Source organism: Hyperolius riggenbachi, chromosome 3 (assembly GCF_040937935.1).
Source record: "Hyperolius riggenbachi isolate aHypRig1 chromosome 3, aHypRig1.pri, whole genome shotgun sequence".
In the NCBI taxonomy this organism is placed as follows: Eukaryota; Metazoa; Chordata; class Amphibia; order Anura; family Hyperoliidae; genus Hyperolius; species Hyperolius riggenbachi.
The window spans coordinates 91,982,770-92,006,281 of NC_090648.1; the positions used below are offsets into that span (position 1 = coordinate 91,982,770).

At 43.2% G+C, this 23,512-nt stretch overlaps 1 protein-coding gene across 3 annotated transcripts in view; it reads left to right on the forward strand.

The window, feature by feature from the left end:
- Positions 1-23,512, forward strand: part of CAMSAP3 (calmodulin regulated spectrin associated protein family member 3) — a 151,195-nt gene that overhangs the window by 100,458 nt on the left and 27,225 nt on the right. For all 3 annotated transcript variants that reach the window (XM_068274583.1, XM_068274585.1, XM_068274584.1), the window contains exon 4: positions 6,804-6,887. In XM_068274583.1, coding sequence (XP_068130684.1) covers positions 6,804-6,887 — 84 coding nt within the window. The remainder of the gene's footprint in view (positions 1-6,803; positions 6,888-23,512) is intronic.

Here is a 23,512-nt window from a genome sequence, read left to right on the forward strand (position 1 = left end):
GAGATGACAGCTGCCCTTCTGAAATTGGGACACGTTGTTAAGGGAGAACTCTACCAAGTGTGACTGGATTGGGCGATGAGTTAAGGCTACCACTACGCGATTTATTTTTCAGGCGATTGGTATATAGCGTTGATCGATCATAAACAGCAATCTCTCGATGTAGGTCCAGGGACGTGATTACGCAGACGACATTTCCCGACACGCGGGGAAAACAACCGTCATGATGGATTGGATCTTTAAGATCCCCAACGACTCCTTGACTTCCCGTTCGCGCCCCTCATGTGCCGTCGCTTGTACCCGCCTGCAGGAAAATGGATCAGGGAAGGGTGGTCGCTGGGGGAAGTCGCTGGGATCCATCTTCCTGGGCCGTCAGTTGAGTATTAATCTGAAGAATAACATTTTAAATCTGTCTATTGTGCTTCCTTTTGAGTGTTTCTGGGAATACATACTTGCCTGGAAAGTGTTTTTATGAATAATGGTAAAATATAGTACAGCCAATAGCTATCCAAGTTTGAAGATTGAAAGGCTTACCAGCCAATGGGAAGAGTAGAAAGAAGGGCGGTTCAGGATGGATATGACCCGCCCTCCCTGGATAGTATATAAGGCTGCTTGGATGAGAGGCTCAGTTGATGTCTGATTGAGCTGGAGAGCACATGCTCTCATTTTTGTTGTTTTTCATATATTGTGATTGCAATGTAATTTCTCAAATGCATTTAGCACCCTAGCACTGAGCACTTTTTCCCTGACGGCTCAATTTTTAGGGGTTGAAACATGTTGGATGGGGGGGGGGGGGGTTTCATCTTTTTTGAATAGGAGAGAAAAAGCAATCTAGTTGAGGAATAGGTTTGGTCTTATGCAACCTGAACCCAGTGGCAGTAATATTTTATCACAAATATAGGAGCCTAACCTCATGAAGTGAATAAACAGTTGTATGAAATTTTAATGCAAAATTATTAAAAGTTATGTTTTATAAATAGAACTACCTCTCAAACGGATGAATTCTGTGTTTATTGATAAGAATCAGTTTGTGTTTTGTGTAGCACGTCCTGTCATTTAAAAGCGTTAGGCTACAAATGTCTCTTTAGTCAGTAGTGCTGTCCAATACTGCCCCCTGCTACATCAGTGGTCACAGTTATTGCCTCCTAAATAGGATTTTGCTGTAGGAACTGTAGTGAAGATGACGTAATGCATAAAGCTGCATAGGCCCTGAACACGCATGCTGCAGATCGGGTGTTTCTGACATTATTGTCAGATCTGACAAGATTAGCTACATGCTTGTTTCTGGTGTGATTCAGACACTACTGCTTCCAATAGTATGTATTGATGTGGCTCAATGGTATAGGGTACTGACCAGTAGTACTACAAGCTACCCAGATAGCTCACGGTGACCCAGAACCGTCATGTATAAAGGGCTAAAAGTAACCAAAAAGCCCCGTTTTTTGTTTTTTTAGTAGAGGGTATTTTGGTCTCCTTTAGCCCTTAATACTTTGCAAGTGGTAGTGGGACACCATGAGCTATCTGGGTATTCCTTTGCAACAAATAAAATCATTGTATCATTTTAAAGGACAACTGAAGTGAGAAGGCTATGGAGGCTGCCATGTTTATTTCTGTTTAAACAATACCAGTTGCCTGGCAGCCCTGCTGATCTGTTTGGCTGCAGAAGTGTCTGAATCACACCAGAAACAAGCATGCAGCTAATCTTGTCAGATCTGACTATGTCAGAAACACCTGATCTGCTGCATGCTTGTTCAGGGGCTATGGCTGAAAGTATTAGAGGCAGGGAGTCAGCAGGGCTGCCAGGCAGCTGGTATTGCTTAAAAGGAGATAAACATGGCAGCCTCCATATCTCTCTCTCTTGAGTTGTCCTTTAAAGGACACCTAAAGTGAGTGGGGTATGGAGGCTGCCATATTTATTTTCCTTTTGGGCAATATCAGTTGCCTGGCAGCCCTGCTGATCTTCTGCCTCTAATGCTGGGCATACACTGTGCAAGTCTGCGCCGGAATCGAGCCGCAGGCTCGATGCCGGTGCATCCCCGCTCGCGTGTGCGGGCGCGTGGATCGATTCCCGCTCGTCCCCACGGGCAGTTCCTTATCAGCCGCTCGTTTCTTCCATTGTCCGCCCGCGAGGATCAAACACGGAGTCGATCCGCCACAGTGATCGGACAGGTTGAATATTCTCAATCGAGCCATCAGCGGCTCGATTGATAACAACTATCGCGCCGCGTATGCCCAGTATTAGACACTACTGCAGCCAAATAGATTAGCAGGGCTGCCAGGCAACTGGTATTGTTTAAAAGGACATAAATATGGCAGCCTCCATTTTTCTGCTCACTCCAGTTGTCCTTTAACCATTTCTGCCGCCCGGACGTGAAGGTCACATCCGGGCGGCTGCTTTGGCGCACTTCCGCACGTGATCGTGGGTGCGCCTCCGTGCTGTCCCCCAGGAGCCCTGGGATCAGTGAACGGGAACATGGTTCCCGATCACCGATCCGTGTCCCCAGCAGAAAAACCGAAGCGCTTTTACAAGAGGCTTCAGTCTTTCTGCATGTAAAATTTTCTGCGTCATCCTTGTACTTCCGCTTAGCGAGAAGCACAAGGAGAGAAAAAAAAAACAACTCAAGGTGGCCAAATAGTAAAACTACATCTACATATTTTTTAAATTACAATTTCCACATATAATAACATTAAAAATTAACTGTTTATTTCCCACACCAAAATATCCATATAAATTTTGTAATGGAAAAAAAAAATACAATTAACCTATTTTAGTTCCTGGACGTAGTTTCTACGTCCAGGAACCATGCGCGCTCCTGCGGCCGATCGCGCGCGTGTACGCGTGTTCCCGGCCCGCGGTTCGTTAGCCAGGCAATCAGTGAATCGGGCTATGGTGCCCGATCACTGATTCCTCTCCCCCGCTGAAAAAGCGACAGCTTCTTTCGGAAGCTGCGCTTTTTATGGCTGCAACATCCCCCATGCTCCTCTCTAAGCGTATGTTACGCTTAGAGTGACGTCATGTAAACTCATGGCCGCCAACTTGTGGCCAAAAAGTCAAACTACAACTAAAAGTAAAAAAAATAAAAATAAACACACATTTACATTATAAAACTATGGTTTACATCCCACCCTCCCAAAAATACCCAAATAAAATGTTTAATATAAATAAAAAAAATTACAATAAAAAAAAAATGTAAATATTTACCTAAGGGTCTAAACTTTTTTTAAATATCAATGGAAAGATGAAATTTCTATATGTTTTTTTTATTTTAAACTTGTAAATAGTGCTAGATGGAAAACGGAATAAATGCACCTTTATTTCCAAATAAAATATTGTCACCATACATTGTGATTGGGACATAATTTTAACGGTATAATAACCGAGACATATGGGCAAATACAATACGTGAGTTTTAATTATGGAGGCATGTATTATTTTAAAACTATAATGGCTGAAAACTGAGAAATAATGAATTTTTTCAGTTTTTTTCTTATTCTTCCTGTTAAAATGCATTTACAGTAAAGTGGCTCTTAGCCAAATGTACCCCCCAAAGAAAGCCTAATTGGTGGCGGAAAAAACAAGATATAGATCAGTTCATTGTGATAAGTAGTGATAAAGTTATAGGCTAATCAATGGGAGGTGAACATTGCTCAAGTGAAAACGACGGAACGCGAATGGGTTAAAAAAAAAGAAAAAAAAAGAAAGACAAATAGTTACCTAAAGGGCCCATTCACACTAGAAAACGCTAAGGGCCCATTCACACCTGAGCGGGAATCGCACGATTCCCGCTCACGGCAAACCGCTAGCGGTTCTGCAAGAACCGCTACACAATGTAGCGAGTGGCAGTGTTCTCACTGCCGCGGTTGCGGTTAGCGATAACCGCAACCGCGCTGCATGCAGCGGTTTGCCGGCGACGAGCGTTCCGCGATTTGCGATTGTGATTAGCGTGCATAGCATGCTAATCGCGATCGCTCCAAACCCGCCGCAGTGTCCAGTGATTTTTTCCGCGCTAATCGCGGGAAAATCACTCCCGCAGAACGCCGGCGGTAATCGCCGGCGTTCTGCGGTTTTAAGTGTGAACGGGCCCTAAACGCTAACGCAAAACGCTGAGCGTTTTTCTGGCGTTTTTTCCTAGCGATTTTTCACTGTATAGAGAGCGTTTTTCCAGCGATTAGCGTTTTGCGATTTCTAGTTCACTTCAAATACTTTTATTGAAACGCTAATCGCTCCAGAATCGCTCAGAAAATGCTGCATGCAACGCGTTTGCGTTTCAGCAAATCGCTAAACGCTTAGATGAGAACACTTACATACACTTTCATTGTGCACAGGTTTTTCAAATCGCTAGCGATTTTCAGCAAAGCTGAAATCGCTCTGAAAACGCACAAGTGTGAATGGGCCCTAAGGGTCTGAACTTTTTAAATATGCATTTGAAGGGGGTATACTTTTTTAAAAAAAAATTTAAATTATAAGCTTGTAAATGATGATGGACGCAAAACAGAAAAAATGCACCTTTATTTTCAAATAAAATATTGGCGCCATACATTGTGATAGGGACAAAATGTAAATGGTGTCATAACCTATGACATAACATAACATATGCGCTACCTTAGGCCACTTCCCTTTGTACTAAGACCAAATTGCACTCCTACTAGGTATCCTAAAACACAAAGCCTCTATATATTTGCTGCATAACACCCCTCCTCCTGCCCCCCCCCCTCCCCCATTCCCTTTAGATTGTAAGCTCGCAAGGGCAGGGCTTCCCCCCCCCCCCTTTGTGTCTTGGTAACCATTATACATTTTATTCATCATGTTAATTTTATCACTGTCATTACCAATTCTATAATTTGTATTTTGTATCATTCTTTGTATTTTGTCACTAATTATGTATCTTGTATATTGGTGTACACCATTGTCTGTATTATTATGTACCCCATGTTTGTTTCTTACTTTGTACAGCGCCACGGAATATGTTGGCGCTTTATAAATCAATAATAATAACCGAGACAAACGGGCAAATAAAATACATAGGTTTTAATTATGGTAGCGTGGATTATTTTAAGGCTACAATGGCCGAAAATTGAGAAATGATGAATTTTTTCAATTTTTTTCTTATTAATCCTGTTAAAATGCATTTATAAAAAAATAATTCTTAACAAAATGTACCACCCAAAGAAAGCATAATTAATGGCGGAAAAAAACTGATATAGATCAATAAATTGTGATAAGTAGTGATAAAGTTATTAGAAAAATGAATGGGAGGTGAAAATTGCGCTGATGCATAAAGTGAAAAATCCCTGCGGGCTGAAATGGTTAAAGCCACAATGAATAATTGAGCAACAGGAAGTCAGAACAAATGGGAACATAGATGACAGTGAAGCTGGTCAAAGTGAGCAGACAGCTGTACGCTGTTGAGGACTTATGAACAGGTTCAGTACATATTTTCCAGTCTCATTTGTAGCGTGTTGGGCCTGAAGGGGAGTGTTAATAATAGATGATGATACATTATAGCTGAGTGTCTTCTGTACGTTTATCCTACGTACTGTATGCACGCCTACGCTAACTCTATTCAGAAGGATGCACCTATGGTTCTTCAGTGCTGGAACCTCCCAAAGCACAGAAGTGGTTAAGAGTTGAAGATCCACGCTACTGTGCGTGGATCGGGGGGAGGGCCCTAGAGCTGCGCAGCCGCACTAACGTGTATGCGGACTGCGCAGCCGCGGCCAGCTCCGGCGGCCATCTTATGAGAGGAAGAGGAGCCCGACCCCGTCTGTGGGGTCGGGAGCGGCACGGGGGGCGATCAGACTGCGGGGACCCGGCGGAACTGCACGGAGGACGCGGACGGGGTCCTCCGTGCATTTAAAAGTGTTTAAGGTACTTGTCTTTTTTTTTATATTTGGGCTCGTAAGTCCTTTAAGTGGTTAAATAGCACAAAAAGAATGTCTTTGCATGGCAGGTATAAGCACGCGGCTTTACTTTTTAGGTAAGAGGAACTGACCGGAGGGGGTTGTCATGTTAATGCTAGTGTACAAGAAGCTACTGGCATTCTGCAATCATGTGACAGGCGGTGCATGGAGAGAAAAGGCTAACCCGACAGACAGTTAAATTGCACTGAAAGAATGCATTACATAGCAGATAAAGGCAATCTTCTACTACTTTCCGGATGACCCTCATATTAATAAAGTTTTTTTTTTATTTTTTTTATTTTAGATGGTTCAAGTCATATTGGAATATATGTACTCTCCTATGCTACGTGTTTCGTTGGTAGCCTGATAAGCAATTGATTAAGAATCACTGATCAGAAATAACTGGGCAGTAGTAAATCTATATTGCCTTTCAACATTCATTTTTTTCAATCAGGTGCATCTGTTTCACCCTTTAGCAGCCAATTTATTTAGAGATTTGTAAGTGCTCCAGGCCAATTTATTTATTTGCATTTTTTTATTTCTTATTTGTTACATTTTCCTGCTTCTGCTGTAATGTGTATTTATGGCCACTTGTCACTAGAGGGCAGTGTGAGACAATAACAGGGGACTTCTGATTTCTGTTTCTATATCCTCTGCTCTGCAGAGAGAGATCAAAGCATTCCAAGAATTTACAGCACAACCAGTTCTGCTGACTGAAGTCAAAAGCAGTGCACTTATCTCAAACGAGATCACTCTATTAAAGATCACTCTATTAAAGCTGCTAATGGGTTAATCAGTTTTCGTTATACTATGACAGTTTATGGGGTCAAACATCCAACCAGTGAAAAAACATTGTGTAGAGTTTGCTAGTTTAACATAGATTTTTTTTCCTGTACCTCTGCTAGATAAACAGTCAGCTACTGGAAGAAGCAGAGCGGGATCAAGGGCGCAAACAGCTATCTGCTCCAGAGGGGCAAAACCAGGCCGGGGTAAGTGTCTTCAAGTACAAGAGAGGCATATATGTGTGTGAGTGATTCTGGATGTCCTGTAGCACCTCCACCTGTACCTCAAAGTATCAGGCTGTGTATTATGTAGCGTGTGGTCCAGTTTATGTATGTACGTGTCCTGTGTGTTTAGCAGACAGTCTGTTCTGTACAGTTCTCAGTGTCAGTCTTCATACCCTCTCTCCTTCCCTCACGTTAGGTGTTTAAAGTGCCTTAATGAAGCTAATTTCTGTTATTTCTCTGGTTCTGTAGATATCTGACTCAAGGGACAGTATGTATCATAAGATACGCTTAGATTACCTCTTTCTTTTGTCTGTAGGTGTGTCTCTGCTACATGTTCTCATTTCATTCATTTTCCACTCTACCCCATTCCTTCCTCTCCCCATGGCCACCTTCCTACCCAATATTCCGATGAAATATTATTTCTCCAGCTTTTCCTGGCATCCATACCACCCATAACCCTTCATCCTCGTTTCTGGGTTTTATTATTATTATTATTTATTTACATGAAAGGGATTGTACACTTCAGTCAAAAAGTGCACCCCGTCTGTCTCTCAGAACTGGGCCTCCTCACACAATTCCAGTACTCTGCAAAACAAGATTCCCATCTGATTGAACATTAGTGCTTCTCCTGGCCTATAATGCTACCACCAGTGGTGGTCGTGTCTAGGAGAACTCATGGAGAAGCAGGTGATCAGTTTGGTCAGGTGATAGATATGTAAGTCTCTGATTTGCTAGTCATGATCATGTGCTAAAGCAGAATGTGATAACAGCAAATCAGAGCTTTGCAAATTTATCAGCTGATTAAACAAATCACATGCCTTTCCATGAGTGCTCCTAGACACTACCATCACTAGAACTTACCACGCCTTCTCTAAGCATTGCAGCAGGTATGAGGACAACATGCCAGAGAGTACGTTATGTGGGGGAATACAAGGCACAGGGGACTCTGTGTTGCTGGTGGTGTATATTTTGTTTAAAGTGGACGACCCCTTATGATCCCAGGATTTTTTTTTTGCTGAAAAACCACCTCACCTTGTCAGTTCTTGTCACTTGTTATTTTGTTCTCGTCTCTTTTCATTCACCTGTTGTGTGGGATAGTCATGTTGACAAAGGGTGTACAGGTAATGGTGTTGTTGCCCAGGTGACTGTATCCAATTTGTTTTGTTTTTCTTTAATAATGACTCTAATGATAGACAATAGATCACTTCTATAGGCGTGGTGGGTTGTGATATTTTTCCCAGCAAGTATCCTGTACACCAGTTTGTACAAATAATCCTTTATTTTTCTCTAGCCGTGGTTTTGGATGTATACATAAACTGCCTCCATTTTGATGGCTTCCATTTTGTTTGATCGTAGTTTCGTAAAGCTTATGTCCAAAATGGCACATTCATCAACACCGTTGCATGAAGAATTAGAACAAGAATGCATTCAGACCTCTGATTCTGATTTGGTTAAGGTAGCCATACATCTAGCAATGATGGGCAGATTCAATCAAGCAACAAATCTCTCTCCGATTTGAATCTGATTAGAGAGAGATCTGTTGGCCATACTCCATAAGAAGATTCTCGATCGATTTAATTCTGAAATCAATCTGTAATCTGCCTTGTGACGCTACCTCACCAGCCCAACACTGTCCCTCCTAATGTCACACAATGTGCCCAGCCCGGTGCACTATACTTCACCTAACCATGTCCTCCGATGGCTCTGCGCTCTGTCCATACACGTGCCCCCCCCCCCCCCCGCATGGTTGGCAGATTTACTTGGGCACATTTGTGATGTCACACTGGCAATCGCATGGGGCGTGTGTATGCACGGAGCCAGCGGTGGACACGGACAGGCAAAATATGGTGCACTGAGGGGGCACATTTGACATTAGGGGGGACAGCACCGGAGGTTTCGTTGTTTGCTCAATGTTACCGCTGCACACCCGATTGACCACAACGGACCGACATCTTGCAGCATGTCCAACATCGATTGGGCATGCTCTTGGCGGCACTGGTTTTCATCTGATTTCATTATCATCGAATCAGGTCGATTGGTTGCCAAGTAGATTAATGTATGGCCACTTTTTTACTCTTGGCAAAGACATTGGCCTCAATTCACTAAGATCATGCTGGAGATAATAAGGCAAGAGAAAACTTACCACCACACATCGATCTTGCCTTATTAAGGTGTAGAGATAAGTTTTCACAGTTAGAAAGTTATCTTATCACTTCCTTTGTAGTTATATTCACATGCAGTTAATTAACAGCCTGTCTTTAATGCCGGAAATACACAGCTCTATAGATAACGATTCTGCATTGAAGACAATGCAAAAAAGATACGAAAAAAGAGCGGAAGATAAGAGAATTGCCTGCGGAATTGAGCGGGGAAACGATCAAGCGAGAGAATCGAACGGCAAAATAGAGCCGTGTATGCCCAGCATAACTTTAGAATTCTGTAGTTAATTTAAGGATTGAAGAGTTAACTTTAGCGATCTCACCTTAACTTAAAGACAGAGGAGTTAACTTTAGGTTTGCCTGAGGTAAAATGTTTCCTGAATACTACATGCCTTATCACCATGGTGATAACTCTAAAAACGTTATTAAAGACAGGCGATAAGCTTAGTGAATTGAGGCCATTGTTTCCTCCAGTTGTCTGTGCAAGTGTCTTGATAAATCCACCCAAGTCTCTGAGAGACTCAAAGTGCAAAATGGCTGCCGTCTCAGTGGTTGAAGGCTGCAGGGCATCCTCTACCCCCTCTTATTTTGCTCTTGTTCTACCCCAGCTCTATTCTGTCCTGTATGTTTCTCTTTGTTACTCCACCCTTCCATATTTTTCTCTTTCTCTCCAGTGCCCCTCCCGCTGGTACTGGAAGCTGGTCCCTGTAAGTGGCTTTTCTCGTTTCCTCTCCCTAAACTCCTAAGTGCCAGTTATACTTCTTATTTTGGTATATCAGTGGTCCCTCTTCTACTAGTCCATGCCTGTTCCTGTGCAGTTGTTTTGTTATGCTACAAATGCATGTGCGACATAACTAGACCAGGGTCGTAAGCAAAGGGTTGTGGGATAAAATGTTATACATTTATTTCTTTTAATTCTTACTCCTATTTTAGAATGATCATTTTATTTTAAGGCATAGATTTTTTTTTTGTTCTTCCTCTCTCTTTTGCAGTAGTTCAGCCATTCTAGGCCTGATTTACACAGACCGTGCCCTAGAATTTAACCTTTTGGTTAGCTTTCAACTTGTGGTAATGTGCTGGTAAACCACAGAGACATTTCTGTGCACCGTGCTTGAGGGCAGCCAATTAAACGCAGCATGCTTTATGGACCATACAGCAGGCTATACATCGCATCCGAATGCCTTCCAATGTGTCCAGGTGCCTCATGTCATCTGATAAATGCTTGAAAAATGTCTGATTGAACTGATACAAATGCATACTTACACGGTATGCGCTTTTCCAGCTGTTGTAGAGGGAACCCAAGGTGAGAGACTTATGGAGTCTGATAGTCCTTTTAACCACTCCCCCCCCCCCCCCCCACACAAGACAGGCCATTTTTTTGTAAAATAGACCACTGCAGCTTTAATGAGACTCTGAAGCGAGAATAAATCTCGCTTCAGAGCTCATAATTAGCAGGGGCATGTGTGCCCCTGCTAAACCGCCGCTATTGCGCTGCTAAACGGGGGTCCCTTCACCCCCAAACCAACCCCGCAAGACTTGGTCGTTCCTGGAGGCAGGGCTAACGGCTGCAGCCCTGCCTCCAGTCGCGTCTATCAGCGGCGCATCGCCGCCTCTCCCCCGCCCCCCCCCCCCCCGCCCCTCTCAGTGAAGGAAGACTGAGAGGGGTGGGGGAGAGGCGGAGATACGCGCTGACAGACGCGCGTGTGGCAGGGTTGCGGCGGTTAGCCCTGCCCCAACCAGGAAGCGCTCCCCCGCTGCACCGAGGGGATTTGGGGGTGAAGGGACCTCCGTTTAGCGGCGGTTTAGCAGGGGCACACATGCCCCTGTTAACTATGAGCTCTGAAGCGAGATTTATTCTCGCTTCAGACTCTCTTTAAGGCCAAGCTGCAGGGCCACACACCACCGCACAACACCGCTCTCTGTTGGTGGGGTCTCATCCCTGTTGGGATGTTTGTTTACTTTTCTACAAATATTTTATTTATTTTTAAATACATTGTGCTATTTTTTTTTTTTTAAGGGGAACTGAAGAGAGAAGTATATGGAGGCTGCCATGTTTATTTCCTTTTAAGCAATACCAGTTGTCTGGCAGCCCTGCTGATCCTCTGCCTCTAATATTACCCATAGCCCCTGAACAAGCATGCAGCAGATCAGGTGTTTCAGACTTTAAAGTCAGGTCTGACAAGACTAGCTGCATGCTTGTTTCTGGTGTTATTCAGATACTACTGCAGAGAAATAGACCAGCAGGGCTGCCAAGCAACTGGTATTGATTAAAAGGAAATATATATGGCAGCCTCCGTATACCTCTTACTTCAGTTCCCCTTTAATTTTATCACATCCCCGCCCTCCCTCCTCCTGCCAGCCAATCACTGTGATGGGCTGTCATACGCTTCAGCCTATGACAGCGGATCACTGCTGAGACTCTGGAGGGGACAGCCGGCTGTCCCCAGTCCAGTGCTGCTTGTAGGTCGCAGCGCTGTACACGGTAAATAGTCTGCGGTTTGGCCGTCCAACAGTCTCCGAGCGGCGATCGCCGCTGGGAGACTGAAGGCGGAGCCGAGCTCCGCCTACCAAGTAGGAGATGCGCACGATCTCCTGCAAAACGAAGCCCCAGGACTTTACGCCGATCGGCGTTAGGCGGTCCTGGGGCTGCCGCCGCGGTCCTGCCCATCGGCGTGACACGGTCGGCAAGCAGTTAAAGGGAACCTAAACTGAGAAGGATATGGATTTTTTCTTTTAAAATATTACAGGTTGCCCGGCTCTCCTTCTGATCCTGTGTCTTAAATACTTTCAGCCACATCCCCTGAACAAGTATGCAGATCAGTTGCTCTGACTGAAGTAAGACTGGATTAGCTGCATGCTTGTTTCAGGTGTGTTATTCAGCCAGTACTGCAGCTAATGAGATCAGCAGGGCTGCCAGGCAACTAGTATTGTTTACAAGGAAAAATCCACATCCCTTTCAGTTTAGGTTCCCTTGCATTGCAGTTTAGGTTCCCTTGCTTTGCTGTCTGGCTGATCCACTGCCTCTTAAGCCCCATCTACACGGAGCGAGGTTTCCACGATGTGACTTATCAATCGAGCCGCTAATGCGGCTTTATTGATAAGACCCGACAGGTTGGATCTCGCCACCGCCAGTTCCCTGCTCGTTCCCCACGAGGGGACAATGGCAGGGAATCGAGCGGAAGATGAGCGGCGGATCGAATCCGACGGGCGAGTGGGGGATGCGTAAAAGGCGATCCGGCGGCTAAACGAGCCGCCGGATCGCCTCATGTAGACGGGGCTTAATACATTTAGCCATAGTGCCTGAACAAGCATGTAGATCAGATGTTTCTGACAACAATCTGACTAGATTAGCTGCATGCGTGTTTCAGGTTTGGAATTCAAACACTACTGACCAGAAAGATCAGCATGACAGTCAGGCAACTGGTATTATTTAAAAAGGAATACATATGGTAGCCTCCATATGTCTCTCAACTCTGGTTACTTTTAAAAGACATCTGTGTAAACCGGTCCTTATTCTCGCCTTTTTTTTTTTTTTTCTTTCTTTCTTATATTTTTTTTTTTTTTACCACTTTTCTTTCCATTTTTTCCCTCCTTATGGATTTTGTAATATCATAATTTATTTTCTACAAGTTTAATCCTCTTTGTGGTATCCCAGAATCCTTTGCAGCCTGCCTGTCCTCTTAGGCCATGGCGTATGGCTATGCTCAATTTATGTGGAAATAAAATGTGGTAGAAGTTTTCTGAGCTGTCTCGCAGCACCTCAGCATTATAAAGTGAACGCCGCAGCTAAGAGGTGATGCGTTTACAGACCCAGTCCATATCTCGGTTTGATTAAATCCATGGCATGCCTGTCATTTTTTGTATTTTTTTTCTTTGGTAATAAGTCCTTGTTTTTGTGAGAGTGATGGTACAGTGCTTAAAGCAGCAATGTCCTGTTTTTAGAGGATTTTGTACAGAGTAATTTCATTTATTCAGCGATCAGGAAGTCCTGGTGCTAGCGTGTCTGGTCAGGATGTACAGAAGACCTTTTAAGCCGAGTTTGAACCAAATGTATGTATAGATTAGTCAGTATACTGTTGCAGTATGACAGATGCCTGTTCTCAGTCTTCGACAAAGGAAAACTAGGCCACGTTTTTATTGGGCTCTTTCTCGTACCGTTTTGTTTTGATATGTGTGTATACAGTTCTTATAGCAATATTGTAAAGCGCTTGTTACTGAAACAAAACATAAATGTCCTCAAAGACCGGCACCACAAGAGAGTATTGTAGCTCAATTACTTTATTCTGTCATCCAATCGCAATGACAGACTGCTGTTTCGGCCATAACAAGGCCTTTATCAAGTTGCAGACAACATATGTATGGCCTTGTTATGGCCGAAACAGCAGTCTGTCGTTGCGATTGGATGACAGAATAAAGTAATTGAGCTACAATACTCTCGTGGTGCCGGTCTTTGAGGACATTTACTGCTGTGGCCCCTTGGTACTGGGGTGTGACCGTGGCACACTTTATCGTTTAGAAGCCAGTGTTGGTGCTCCTGGGCCTGTGTTTTTCTGAAACAAAACATAAGAAATGTTTATCTGTCAAAATGAAGTAGTTTTTTATGACTCCTGAAATTCTGAATAATTTCTTCAGTTTTCCCCAGTGCTTGAAAATCTGGACACTTCTAAAAAATTTGCTTTGGAATTTACCACCGTGGTGTCAGGCTTGCTGTTAGAATGCAAAGTATGAGTATCTGGAGAGCAGTGGGTGGTTCTTTTGAGTCAGAGCTCTGCAACTCCACCCACAGGCCAGTGTTGACAGTATGCAGCAGCCTGAAAACCCCACCCTATTCACAAACTGAATGAGATGCAGGGCCTGCCTATTAGCTGCACAGCCTCCTAGATGCCTTATCTGCATGAAGATCAGGACTACTGTGCAGATAAATAATTGAATATAGGTATGTGGCAGCTTTAATATAAATGAAATGTGTTTACAGTAGATCAGGGACCTGTCACAGTACATAAAGATCAAAGCATGTTGTTTTGTTGCACCGGCTCTTGGCGCCACGATATACTGCATTGCAAATTTGCAACTATAGGGCACCGGATGCTTATTTTTGGCACAGGCGATTGGCTGTGATACAGGGCAGGCAGTTTAGTGTGAGGGGATAGGGCCCAAGGTTCAGCTATAATCTAGCCAATGTTAGGTGACGCAAGGTAGCAGGAATCAACATTATTGTTGGGTATGGAGAGGTGGGTGGGCTAGAGCTATGCCTGGTACAAATTCCCATCAGATTTCGGGTCAAGATGATCATTTCCGAAAGGTCCGATCTGATTTTAGATTGTGTTTCTGATCGAATTTTCGGATCGCTTCTGTACAAAATCAATCAGAAAAAAATCGGAAATCCCATCGGACCTGTCAGAAATAATCCTTTAGACACAAAATCTGACAGAAAATTGCATGCTGTGTACCAAACATTAGGAGTGGAGAGTGGGGAAGGTTAATGTTAGGCATGGGAAGGGGTGGGGGGATTAGTGTTAGGCACAGGAAAGAGGAGGTTAGTGTTAGGTGTGGAGGGGGGGAAGTTAGTGTTATGCATGATTGGATGATGGAGGGGGGAGTGGAGGTTGGAGTTAGACACAGGAGTGGGGAGATTAGTGTTAGGTGTGGGGAGGGGGGGTTGGTGTTAGCCACAGAAGAGGGGAGGTTAGTGTTAGATGTGGTGTTGGGTTTGGTGGGGGGAGGTTAGTGTTATGCATGGGGGGTGGAGGTTGATGTTAGGCACAGGAGAAGGGGAGGTTAGTGTTAGGTGTGGTGTTAAATGTGGAGGGGGGGGGGGATGTTGGTGTTATGCGTGGGGGGGTGGAGGTTGGTGTTAGGCATAGGAGATTGGAGATTAGTGTTAGGCAGAGGGGATGTAAGTGTGAGAGGGGGGGGGGGGTTGGTGTTGTGCATGGAGAGGTTGATGGTTAGTGTTAGGTGTGTAGAGGGAGGTTGGTGTTGGGCACAGGAGAGAGGAGGTTAGTGTTAGGTGTGGAGGGGGCGTTGTTGTTGGGCATGGGGAAGGGAGAGGTTAGTGCTAGGCCTGGAGAGGGGGGAGGTTGGTTTTAGGGTGTGTACGCATGTCCAATTTAGATTGCCCAACTGATTTGGCAATTTTACGACTTCTGTGTAGTGGTAGAATCAACAGGTTTTGAATACCAAGAACAATCTTTGTAGGGGGCCTCTCATACCGCATGGAGGTGGTAAAATCCGCTAGTGATTGGCCAATCAAAATTGGATGTATATGCACCCTTGGACATGGAAAGGGGGGTAGGTTTTAACAGTACTATAAGTGAGAAGTATTAGTGATGCGTATGGCCACTTATTAGATTTCTTATTTCATTTTTTTATATCCTGTACTTAGTTTTTTTTTTTTTTTTTCTCTTAAAGCCTGCATCCTCTCAAATCCTGATTCAGCTCCACATTGGCTGCCTGCAGTGTGTGGGTTGCCCAGTCAGTACACCATGCAACCTGTATAGGTATTCAGAACTGTGGTCAGTGTAGAATGTCAGGCCCACATTATTGCAGTAATTTTGTGTCTAGTTTCCCAAGCTTGGGTTTAGGTCTTCCAAATAGGCATGTCATCCATGCAAGGAAAAAAAACTAGCCATTTGCTCTGGTGATGATATAGCAACACTTTGAATCGCTAGTGTGTGTGAAAAATTAGCAGAATTGAACCACAATAAGTGCATAATAAAGCCCACCTGCTTCTTTTTTTCCTTGTGAAGACGTAAGCAGCTATTTGAGACATATCTTCAGCATGCTTGCCTTAGCCTTAATCTGACACGCCTCCATTTTGGTTGCTGCTCTATAGGCAGACACATGTTCCTGTCGTGGTAACACCTGACTGAAAATAAGGACACTTCTGCTCTAGGCCCTGCTGTCCAGACTCTCTCTGTCTATTTGTCATTCCCTCTGATATGAAGCTGCCCCCTGACTTTCTCCGTTGCTCTTTTCCGTTGCGTTTAGCATGCCATCGCTTTTTGTTTAAAGGAGTCTGGGAATAAGCCTCCTGTGGTAAAGTATTGTGCACGTCATCATTTCCAGAATTCTACAGTTGTTTTTGGTTTTTGTTTTTTCCTTTTTTTGCATAAACACATTTTTGTACCTTTGCTTTAAAAAATAAAAATCTGAAATTCTTCCTTTTACATTAAATAGCCAAAAAGATTGCTTTTTATAAAATAAATTATATTCTATATATGTGTCGCTAAAAAATTGCATATTGGTGAATTATTTACTTTTTTTTAGCTAGAAACTGTTCAGGGCCACCCAGTGTGGTATGAGTTAGGCCTTTACCGCTTACACAGAAAAAATATTTACGGTGGGCCTCGTTCACACTATGCAATGCAGATAGCCTCTGCTTTGCTCTTTGTTGTGGTGCTGATCTCTGTGTTTGAACAAAAAATAAAGCGAACAGTTTTGTACACAGTAGAGAGGAATGACCTCACAGCTTTGTTTTAGATGCGCTGCCATTTCTCTCTACTTTGGGCAAAGAAAAAAGCATACAGCATTGTGTTACACTAACCCTGAGGTCTTTGCATATCAGGCTATTTGCTAAAATGCACACGGCAACACGTAAAGGGCTTGATTCACTAAACCGTGATATCATATCACGGCCACGCTAGCGGTTTTGTGCATAATTTCACGTTTTGCGCGCAATCGCGAATTTTCAAGCACAATTGCAAATTTGCACCCACAATTGCGCACAAAAATTCACGATTGCGAGTGAACATGCGTGCAAAACGTGAAATTGCGCGCGAAAACGCTAGCACAGCTGTGCTATGAGTTATCACTGTTTAGTGAATCAAGCCCATAGTGTGGACGAGGCCTTAGAACAAAGTCCAGTGAACGCAAATCTGAACTGAAGATTAAAAGTCAAAATAAACATACACGTGTCATAGTTACCTCCCTTGTAGTCTACTCATCAATCTTCTCTCCTCTCCTGTACCTGGTTTGTCAACTGTGATCAATGGAATTCTCTGTTCTCAATTTTAAAAAAGGCTTCCTGGTCAGCACACTGTTAAACTGTAATATCGCCCACTTGAGCCATAGGGAAACATGGACATTACCTTGCTCATCACTTCAGTTATAACTGACACCAACTGATATGTTTCAGTTCTGACAAAATCTTCTCACGAGACACCTCCAACAAAATTAGCACAGGGGCAAGCTCTGGAGATCCAAACCCCTCAAATCCCCATGTGCCTTGCAGGGATGGGCTCAGGAATAATCACGAGTCCGTAAGGACTCGAATTCATAGTTAAAATAGCATCCTATTGGGCGCGTTGCAAGCCTCTCTACGCGCTCTTCCTCCTTCAAGCAGGAAGGAGGAAGTGTGCCGTGGTGGGGCTTGCAATAGGACGCGTGCAAGCTATTTGGAGCGCAGGCAGTATGGGAGAATTGTGGGTAAATACCCCTTATCATCCAGCCACACAGCTGCGGCAATTACGGCTCATTTCAATTACGAATTCGACTCATGAGTATTCTTGAGCCCATCCCTGGTGGCTTGTAAACCCCCCCCCCCCCCCCCCCCCCCCAGCACCATCTCCTCACATAGCAGAATAGCATAGAAGAGCAGTGTAAAATCTACCTGTTTCAGTGATCCATTGTGTCTCTTCTGTTCTTCCTGGAAGTCACATGTTATTCTGTGCTCCCACGCCTCCTTTTCCCAATCATGTGACATGCCTCAGGTATGCAGCATAGCGTCAAGAATATCGGAGGAAACCCAAAGCAGTGCTGGAGCAGGTAAATATTAAACAGCTCCACTGCACTACTCTGCAGAAGGGGGAGGAGCAGGCTCCCCATGGTTGCTATAGTTATGACACTTAGTCAATAAATGTTAAATCCTGATAAAGTTTGGCCTACGACTTAGACTATGTTTTAGATTTTGGCCCCTTACGTGACTGAGTTTGACACCCCTGGCCTACAACAAGAAATATGACTTTAGCGTAACTTTTAGGGCTCATTTCCACTTGCTGCATTTTCGTCGGATCAGTTGCTTATTGCATCGGCACCGCCATTAGCATGTAAATCACCTTGCTGTTTTTCCACTAGTGCGATTTGCTTTTTTTTTTCTTTTTAAAGGTTCTCAATTGCTGGCCTGCTGCATTTGCTCTCCTGTGCCTAAGTATAAAGTAACACATTTATAGGAGCACAAGAATATTGCCGTGTAACAATCACGCAGCTACGCAATTTTCCCCGCGATTCAGCACTTCAGCTTGTTTGGCCACCAACTTTGTTTCCTGCCAACAAAAAAGAAAAAAAGCAACCCCTCTATATATAAAATAACAGTGAGCACTAATTGGACCAGGATACCAGAGAAGTATAATCTATGTCTTTATTAAAGCCAAACATTTAAAAATGAAAAACCTCTAAAACAAAGCAAGCCGTATCCATGCCTATATAAGGCCCCAATAGTAACAATAGTACGGTTGGCCTCGCAGATAATAAAGGGTACAGCAAATATGGGGTAATTTTTGGCTTTAATAAAGATATATATTATACTTCTCTGGTATCCTGGTCCAATTAGTGTTCACTGTTATTTTATATATAGAGGGATTGCTTTTTTTTCTTTTTTGTTTACATGTCTCATGTTGGGTCTGTGACCCTTTTCCCCCATTAATATACGTAATAAGCAATATGAATTGCTCATTTATGCATGCTCGCCTTTTTCTCTTGTTTTAACTTTGTTTCCTGCCATCGGAAATCACAAACGCACCGCAATCATGCCATACATCTGATGGATCATGGCAGAGTTATGGTAATAGAAAGAAATACGATTGTGGGGTCCTTGCTGCAAAAAGACTTGGTTTAATTACCTGGCGCAGGAAGAGGAGGCCATTGGCTATTGCTGAACCTTACCTGGATGAGGAAACACCACATCGATCAAATCTGGTGATGTCGTTTTTCTACATCTACATTTTTCTACATCTACATATTTGGAACTCTTTAACTTCCTTTCTAAGATTAATTTTCTTCTAACTAGTTAACTTGTAAATGACCAAATGCTGTAATTTCCTTCCCCAGCAGAGTGTGGCAGCTATAGACTTCAAAGCCACTAAGGGCCACTTTGACTATAGCCGATGCTATCCTTTTTCCAGTCCCCTCCCAGAATGCGCTCATTCTGTTTCCCAGTAACAGCCCACACACCAGTCCCACCTTCTCAGCCCTCCTTCCTTGCAACACTCACTGAATGACACCTCCATCAACAAATATGTTGGGGGAGTTCCTTTTGGGGGGGGGGGGGGTAGTTTAGTGGTAATGCATCCCCTCCATTTGGCACTGTAGGGAGGGGTGAGTGGTGCATTTAATCAGCTGCTAATCCTGCACAGATGCTCCCATCCATGAGCAAAGGAAGGCCCAATCAGATTCTTCCAGCATCCTCACTGGAAATTCATGTTGCTAGTGAGTAAAATGGAGGTGGGAGGGGGTGGAGTAAGTGTGGAGTTAGGGGTAATCTTCTATTATTTTTTTTTTTCTGCTGCATTGGTGTGGGGGATGGGGAGAGAGGCGGGGCCGTGTTTCATGTAGTTGAAGGGGGGAGGATTCTAGGAAGCATAATTTGGCTTTGAGCAAGCCATTTACTACCTTTCAAACTCTTACCACATAGTTAGAAACAGGGGGGCTAGGGGTTCCTTGAGGTAACTGGTCCTTCTGCAACCCAAAAACCTACATGGATGTTTACTGGCTTCCACAAACCGTGGTCCTGTATGTGGCTGGGACAATTTACGGAGATATGATTGCAAGTTTAGAGATGATCAGCTCTGAGAAAATTTGTTCTGCTAAAAAAATTCATGAGGAATTACCAGATTTCTAATCTGTTTGTACGTGGCTGATCATGTAGCCATGTTTAGGCTGATCGTGGCCGGCCAATCAGAAAAGCAGTAGGAGAACAGAGGCGCCAGCAGGATAAAAATGGATAAAACCTTTAAAATTTGCTTGGAGGAAGCGGTGGACTTGCCTCCATAAAGCAGACACGAAAGGCTGTCTGAATAGTAGCAATCGCATTTATTATATAGTTCCCCAAAAAGTGCAGTGCAACGAGTTTCGCAGGCCAAGCCCGCTTCATCAGGCAATAAACATGGGGACAAAACAGAATTTTGGCAATAGCAGGTATAGCCCCTACCCATGCCTACATTAAGGAATCTTAATGACACGTATTTATGCTTGAAAAAAAAAATCTGTTTTCCCTTTTGATGTTGCATGTATAGAGCGGTCTGTACCACCAGCCTGCAAACTAACAGGATGTAAGCCCGACGAAGGCTGCAAGGCCGAAAGCTTGCTTATTCTTATTCATTTTTAGTTAGCCAATAAATGGTATCATCCTGATTTAAAACTTCTTGCTTTTACTGATGGCTAACACGGTACAATACCCTACTATTGCTACTACTACAGTATATAGATATAAAACACATCTCAAGGGTCCTGTATGGGTAGTTCAGGATTTTGTAGCTGGTGTTCTGGCACCTATTCATGCCTACTTTTTTTTTCTTTTTTTTTTTTTTTCAGTATGTATTTAATTAAGCGTAATTTTAAACTAATTGTGCACAATATTTTTTTGTTAGCGGAAACCAATGCATAGACCCTCAGTGTCTAACAAGTACTTGCTTGACAACACACAGCCTGAAACGCTCCCTTTTTTTGTCACATGGGCAACATGAATGGCAGGTGGAGATTTTTCTGAAGCCACACCTCCCTACTGACAAACAGCCTATCATGGGTTTATATTGGTAGGGAGGTAGAAGGCAGCTAAAGATTGCTGAGCAGGAATGAGATAGAGAGCAGGTTCCTTCCCTTTCCATTCTGCAAGCTTGTGTTTTATGCATTATGTATAAGAAATCATGTTCTGCTGAATGCATACAAATGGAAGAAAAAACCTGGCTTAAATTGGGTTTTAAAATATGCAACTCTAATTGTCTCTCGTAAACTAGGGCAGCAAGTTCATGTAAATTAAGTAAACAGCTAAAAGTGGAGCATGCGAACTGAAATTCCTTAAACAAGGTCGCTCCAGATAATGTAATGATTTTTGTTTTGCTAAACACCTCGAGATAAAGGCTGTGCTGACTGGAGCAGCCTGAAGGGAATATTATGAGTGTGAAGGAAAGGAGTGTTGAGATAAGGGACAGTAGCTTATATATAACATGAATGGGAAACGGTCTGTATCTCCTCTGAGGAGGGTCTACTATATGAGGGCATACCTCCCAACTTTTTGAGATAAGAAAGAGGAACACTTAAGCCATGCCCCTGATTACGCCACCGTCACACCCCTGTCACGCATACCATAAAAATTTCATAAGAAAAATGTTGTTTTATAATTCAAACCACACTGGTCCTTTCTATCCTGGTTCATTTTCCATCATATTAACATTTTAAAATTAGTAATATATCAATTTAAAGGATAGAAATAAAGTTTAGAGTCAAACACTTTTTTTTTAGTAGAGAAATATATATATTTACATAGAAGAGGGACAAAGTCCTGAAAGAAGGACAAATGAGGATTAAAGAGGGACAGTGTACAGGGCTCCCAAAGAGGGACTGTCCCTCCAAAAGAGGAACAGTTGGGAGCTATGTTTGAGGGATCCGGTACGCTTGAGGCCGCTGAGTTGTTGTGTAAATAGATGTTGGATGAAGGATCGGGCATTTTATTATCCTCACATCCCATTAGATGATCCTTGACAGGGGTGTAACTATAAAGGTACAGTTTCTGCACTTGTACTGAGACCCAGAGCTGTGGGGTTCCGATCATCTTGCCCTCCCACTTTCAAACATTGGGTCTGCCCCCGCAGAGCAGTTGTTGTGGCCTTACTTGTATGATCCCTGGCAGATGGATCTTCTGGCTGTGGGATTTACTAAGGGGGAATATTTTAGGAGGGCCTCTAATCAGTTTCTTGCACATTTTTACTAGCTTTTTGAATGCAGATTGAAATTGGTTTGATAAAGTGCCGAATCAGTTGGTCCACAGAGCCCCAGCAAATCAAGTCTGAGTTAGTCCATGGGAAGGGTGTCATTGCTGGGGTTGCAATATTAAGGACACACTAAGGGGAGGAGTGCAAAGACCCTGCCAAAGGCTTACAATCTAAAGATTGCTGACAAATTATCACTAAAAATTGTAATGGGACAGTGTTCTAATCTAATGCTACGCATTGAACTGCAAGTCAATGCGTAGCATTAGATTAGAACACTGTCCCATTACAATTTTTGTGATCATTTGTCAGCAATCTTTAGATGGGGGGCTTTTTAGACCATTTTAGCCTCTTACCATGAGCTTGCTGGTTCATGGTAAGAGGCTAAAATGGTCCAAAAAGCCCCCTAACTTAAGAAAGCAGATTTTTGTTTTTCTAATCTATTGTACAAAACTGGTGCAACGAGGACATCTAGTGGCCACAATTGTAATAGCGGGTGTGCTCATAAAGGTCTTGTGATTATAGGGTTACAGCATAATTTATTGTATATCTTCTGGAATATTACAGGCAGACTCCATGCTCATCTGAATAGGCAGACAATACCTGAGCTTGTTTTTAGCTAAAAGAAAAACAGTCCAAGACTATGTTGGGGACATTACACTAGGACTATGGGGATTAGTCCTTTAAGAATGTATGAGCAATGTTTCAAAAAATATGATCAAAAGATCAGGGGCATTCAGGTTCAACTGTTCTGGCATTTTCTGGATCTCCAAAATGGTCCATTTTCACACCAAATTCTTTAACATATTTTTGCAAGCCATTTCCTTCAGCTGTTTAACAATCAGATCACCTTGTGCTAGTGAATATTATGGGATCTCTACGGCCAGCTTTACGCACATGACGCTGTTGTCCTGTGTAAAGATGTAATAAATATTTACTAAAATGTGAGCGGTGTACTCACTTTTGTGAGATACTGTAGGTACCCCACACTTCACAACATAGTTTAAGTTTTACATGCCCTGGCAGAATTTGATTTCTTACCCATTTTTCATGAATATTGACTCAAAAACTTTTCTTTCACTCATGGTTAGTGGTTGGCTGAAGACATTTATTAGCAAACAGCTGTGTTTACGCTTTTTAAATCACAATCCCTACACAAACTTCCCAAATGACCCTGTACAAAAGTTAACACACCCTGGTGACTTGGCCTGGTAACATGCACACCACTTGACACAAACTCGTTTTTCACCTGTTATCTGTCTGCTTGTAGTTTGTGAAGTGTATTAAAAGGTCAATGAGTTTCTGGACTCCTGACCGACCCTTCTGTCTTAATTTCTGAGCTGCTCTGATGTTTTTGGATTCAAAGTCATGGGAAAAGCAAAAAAAATAAAAATTTATAAAAATAAAAAAATATTAGAATCTGCGGCGAAAAGGTAGTTGAACTCCATAAAACAGGAAAGGGATATGAAAAAATCCAAGGAATTGCTAAGGCTAATCAGCAGTGTTCAAACGCTAAGGCCTCGTT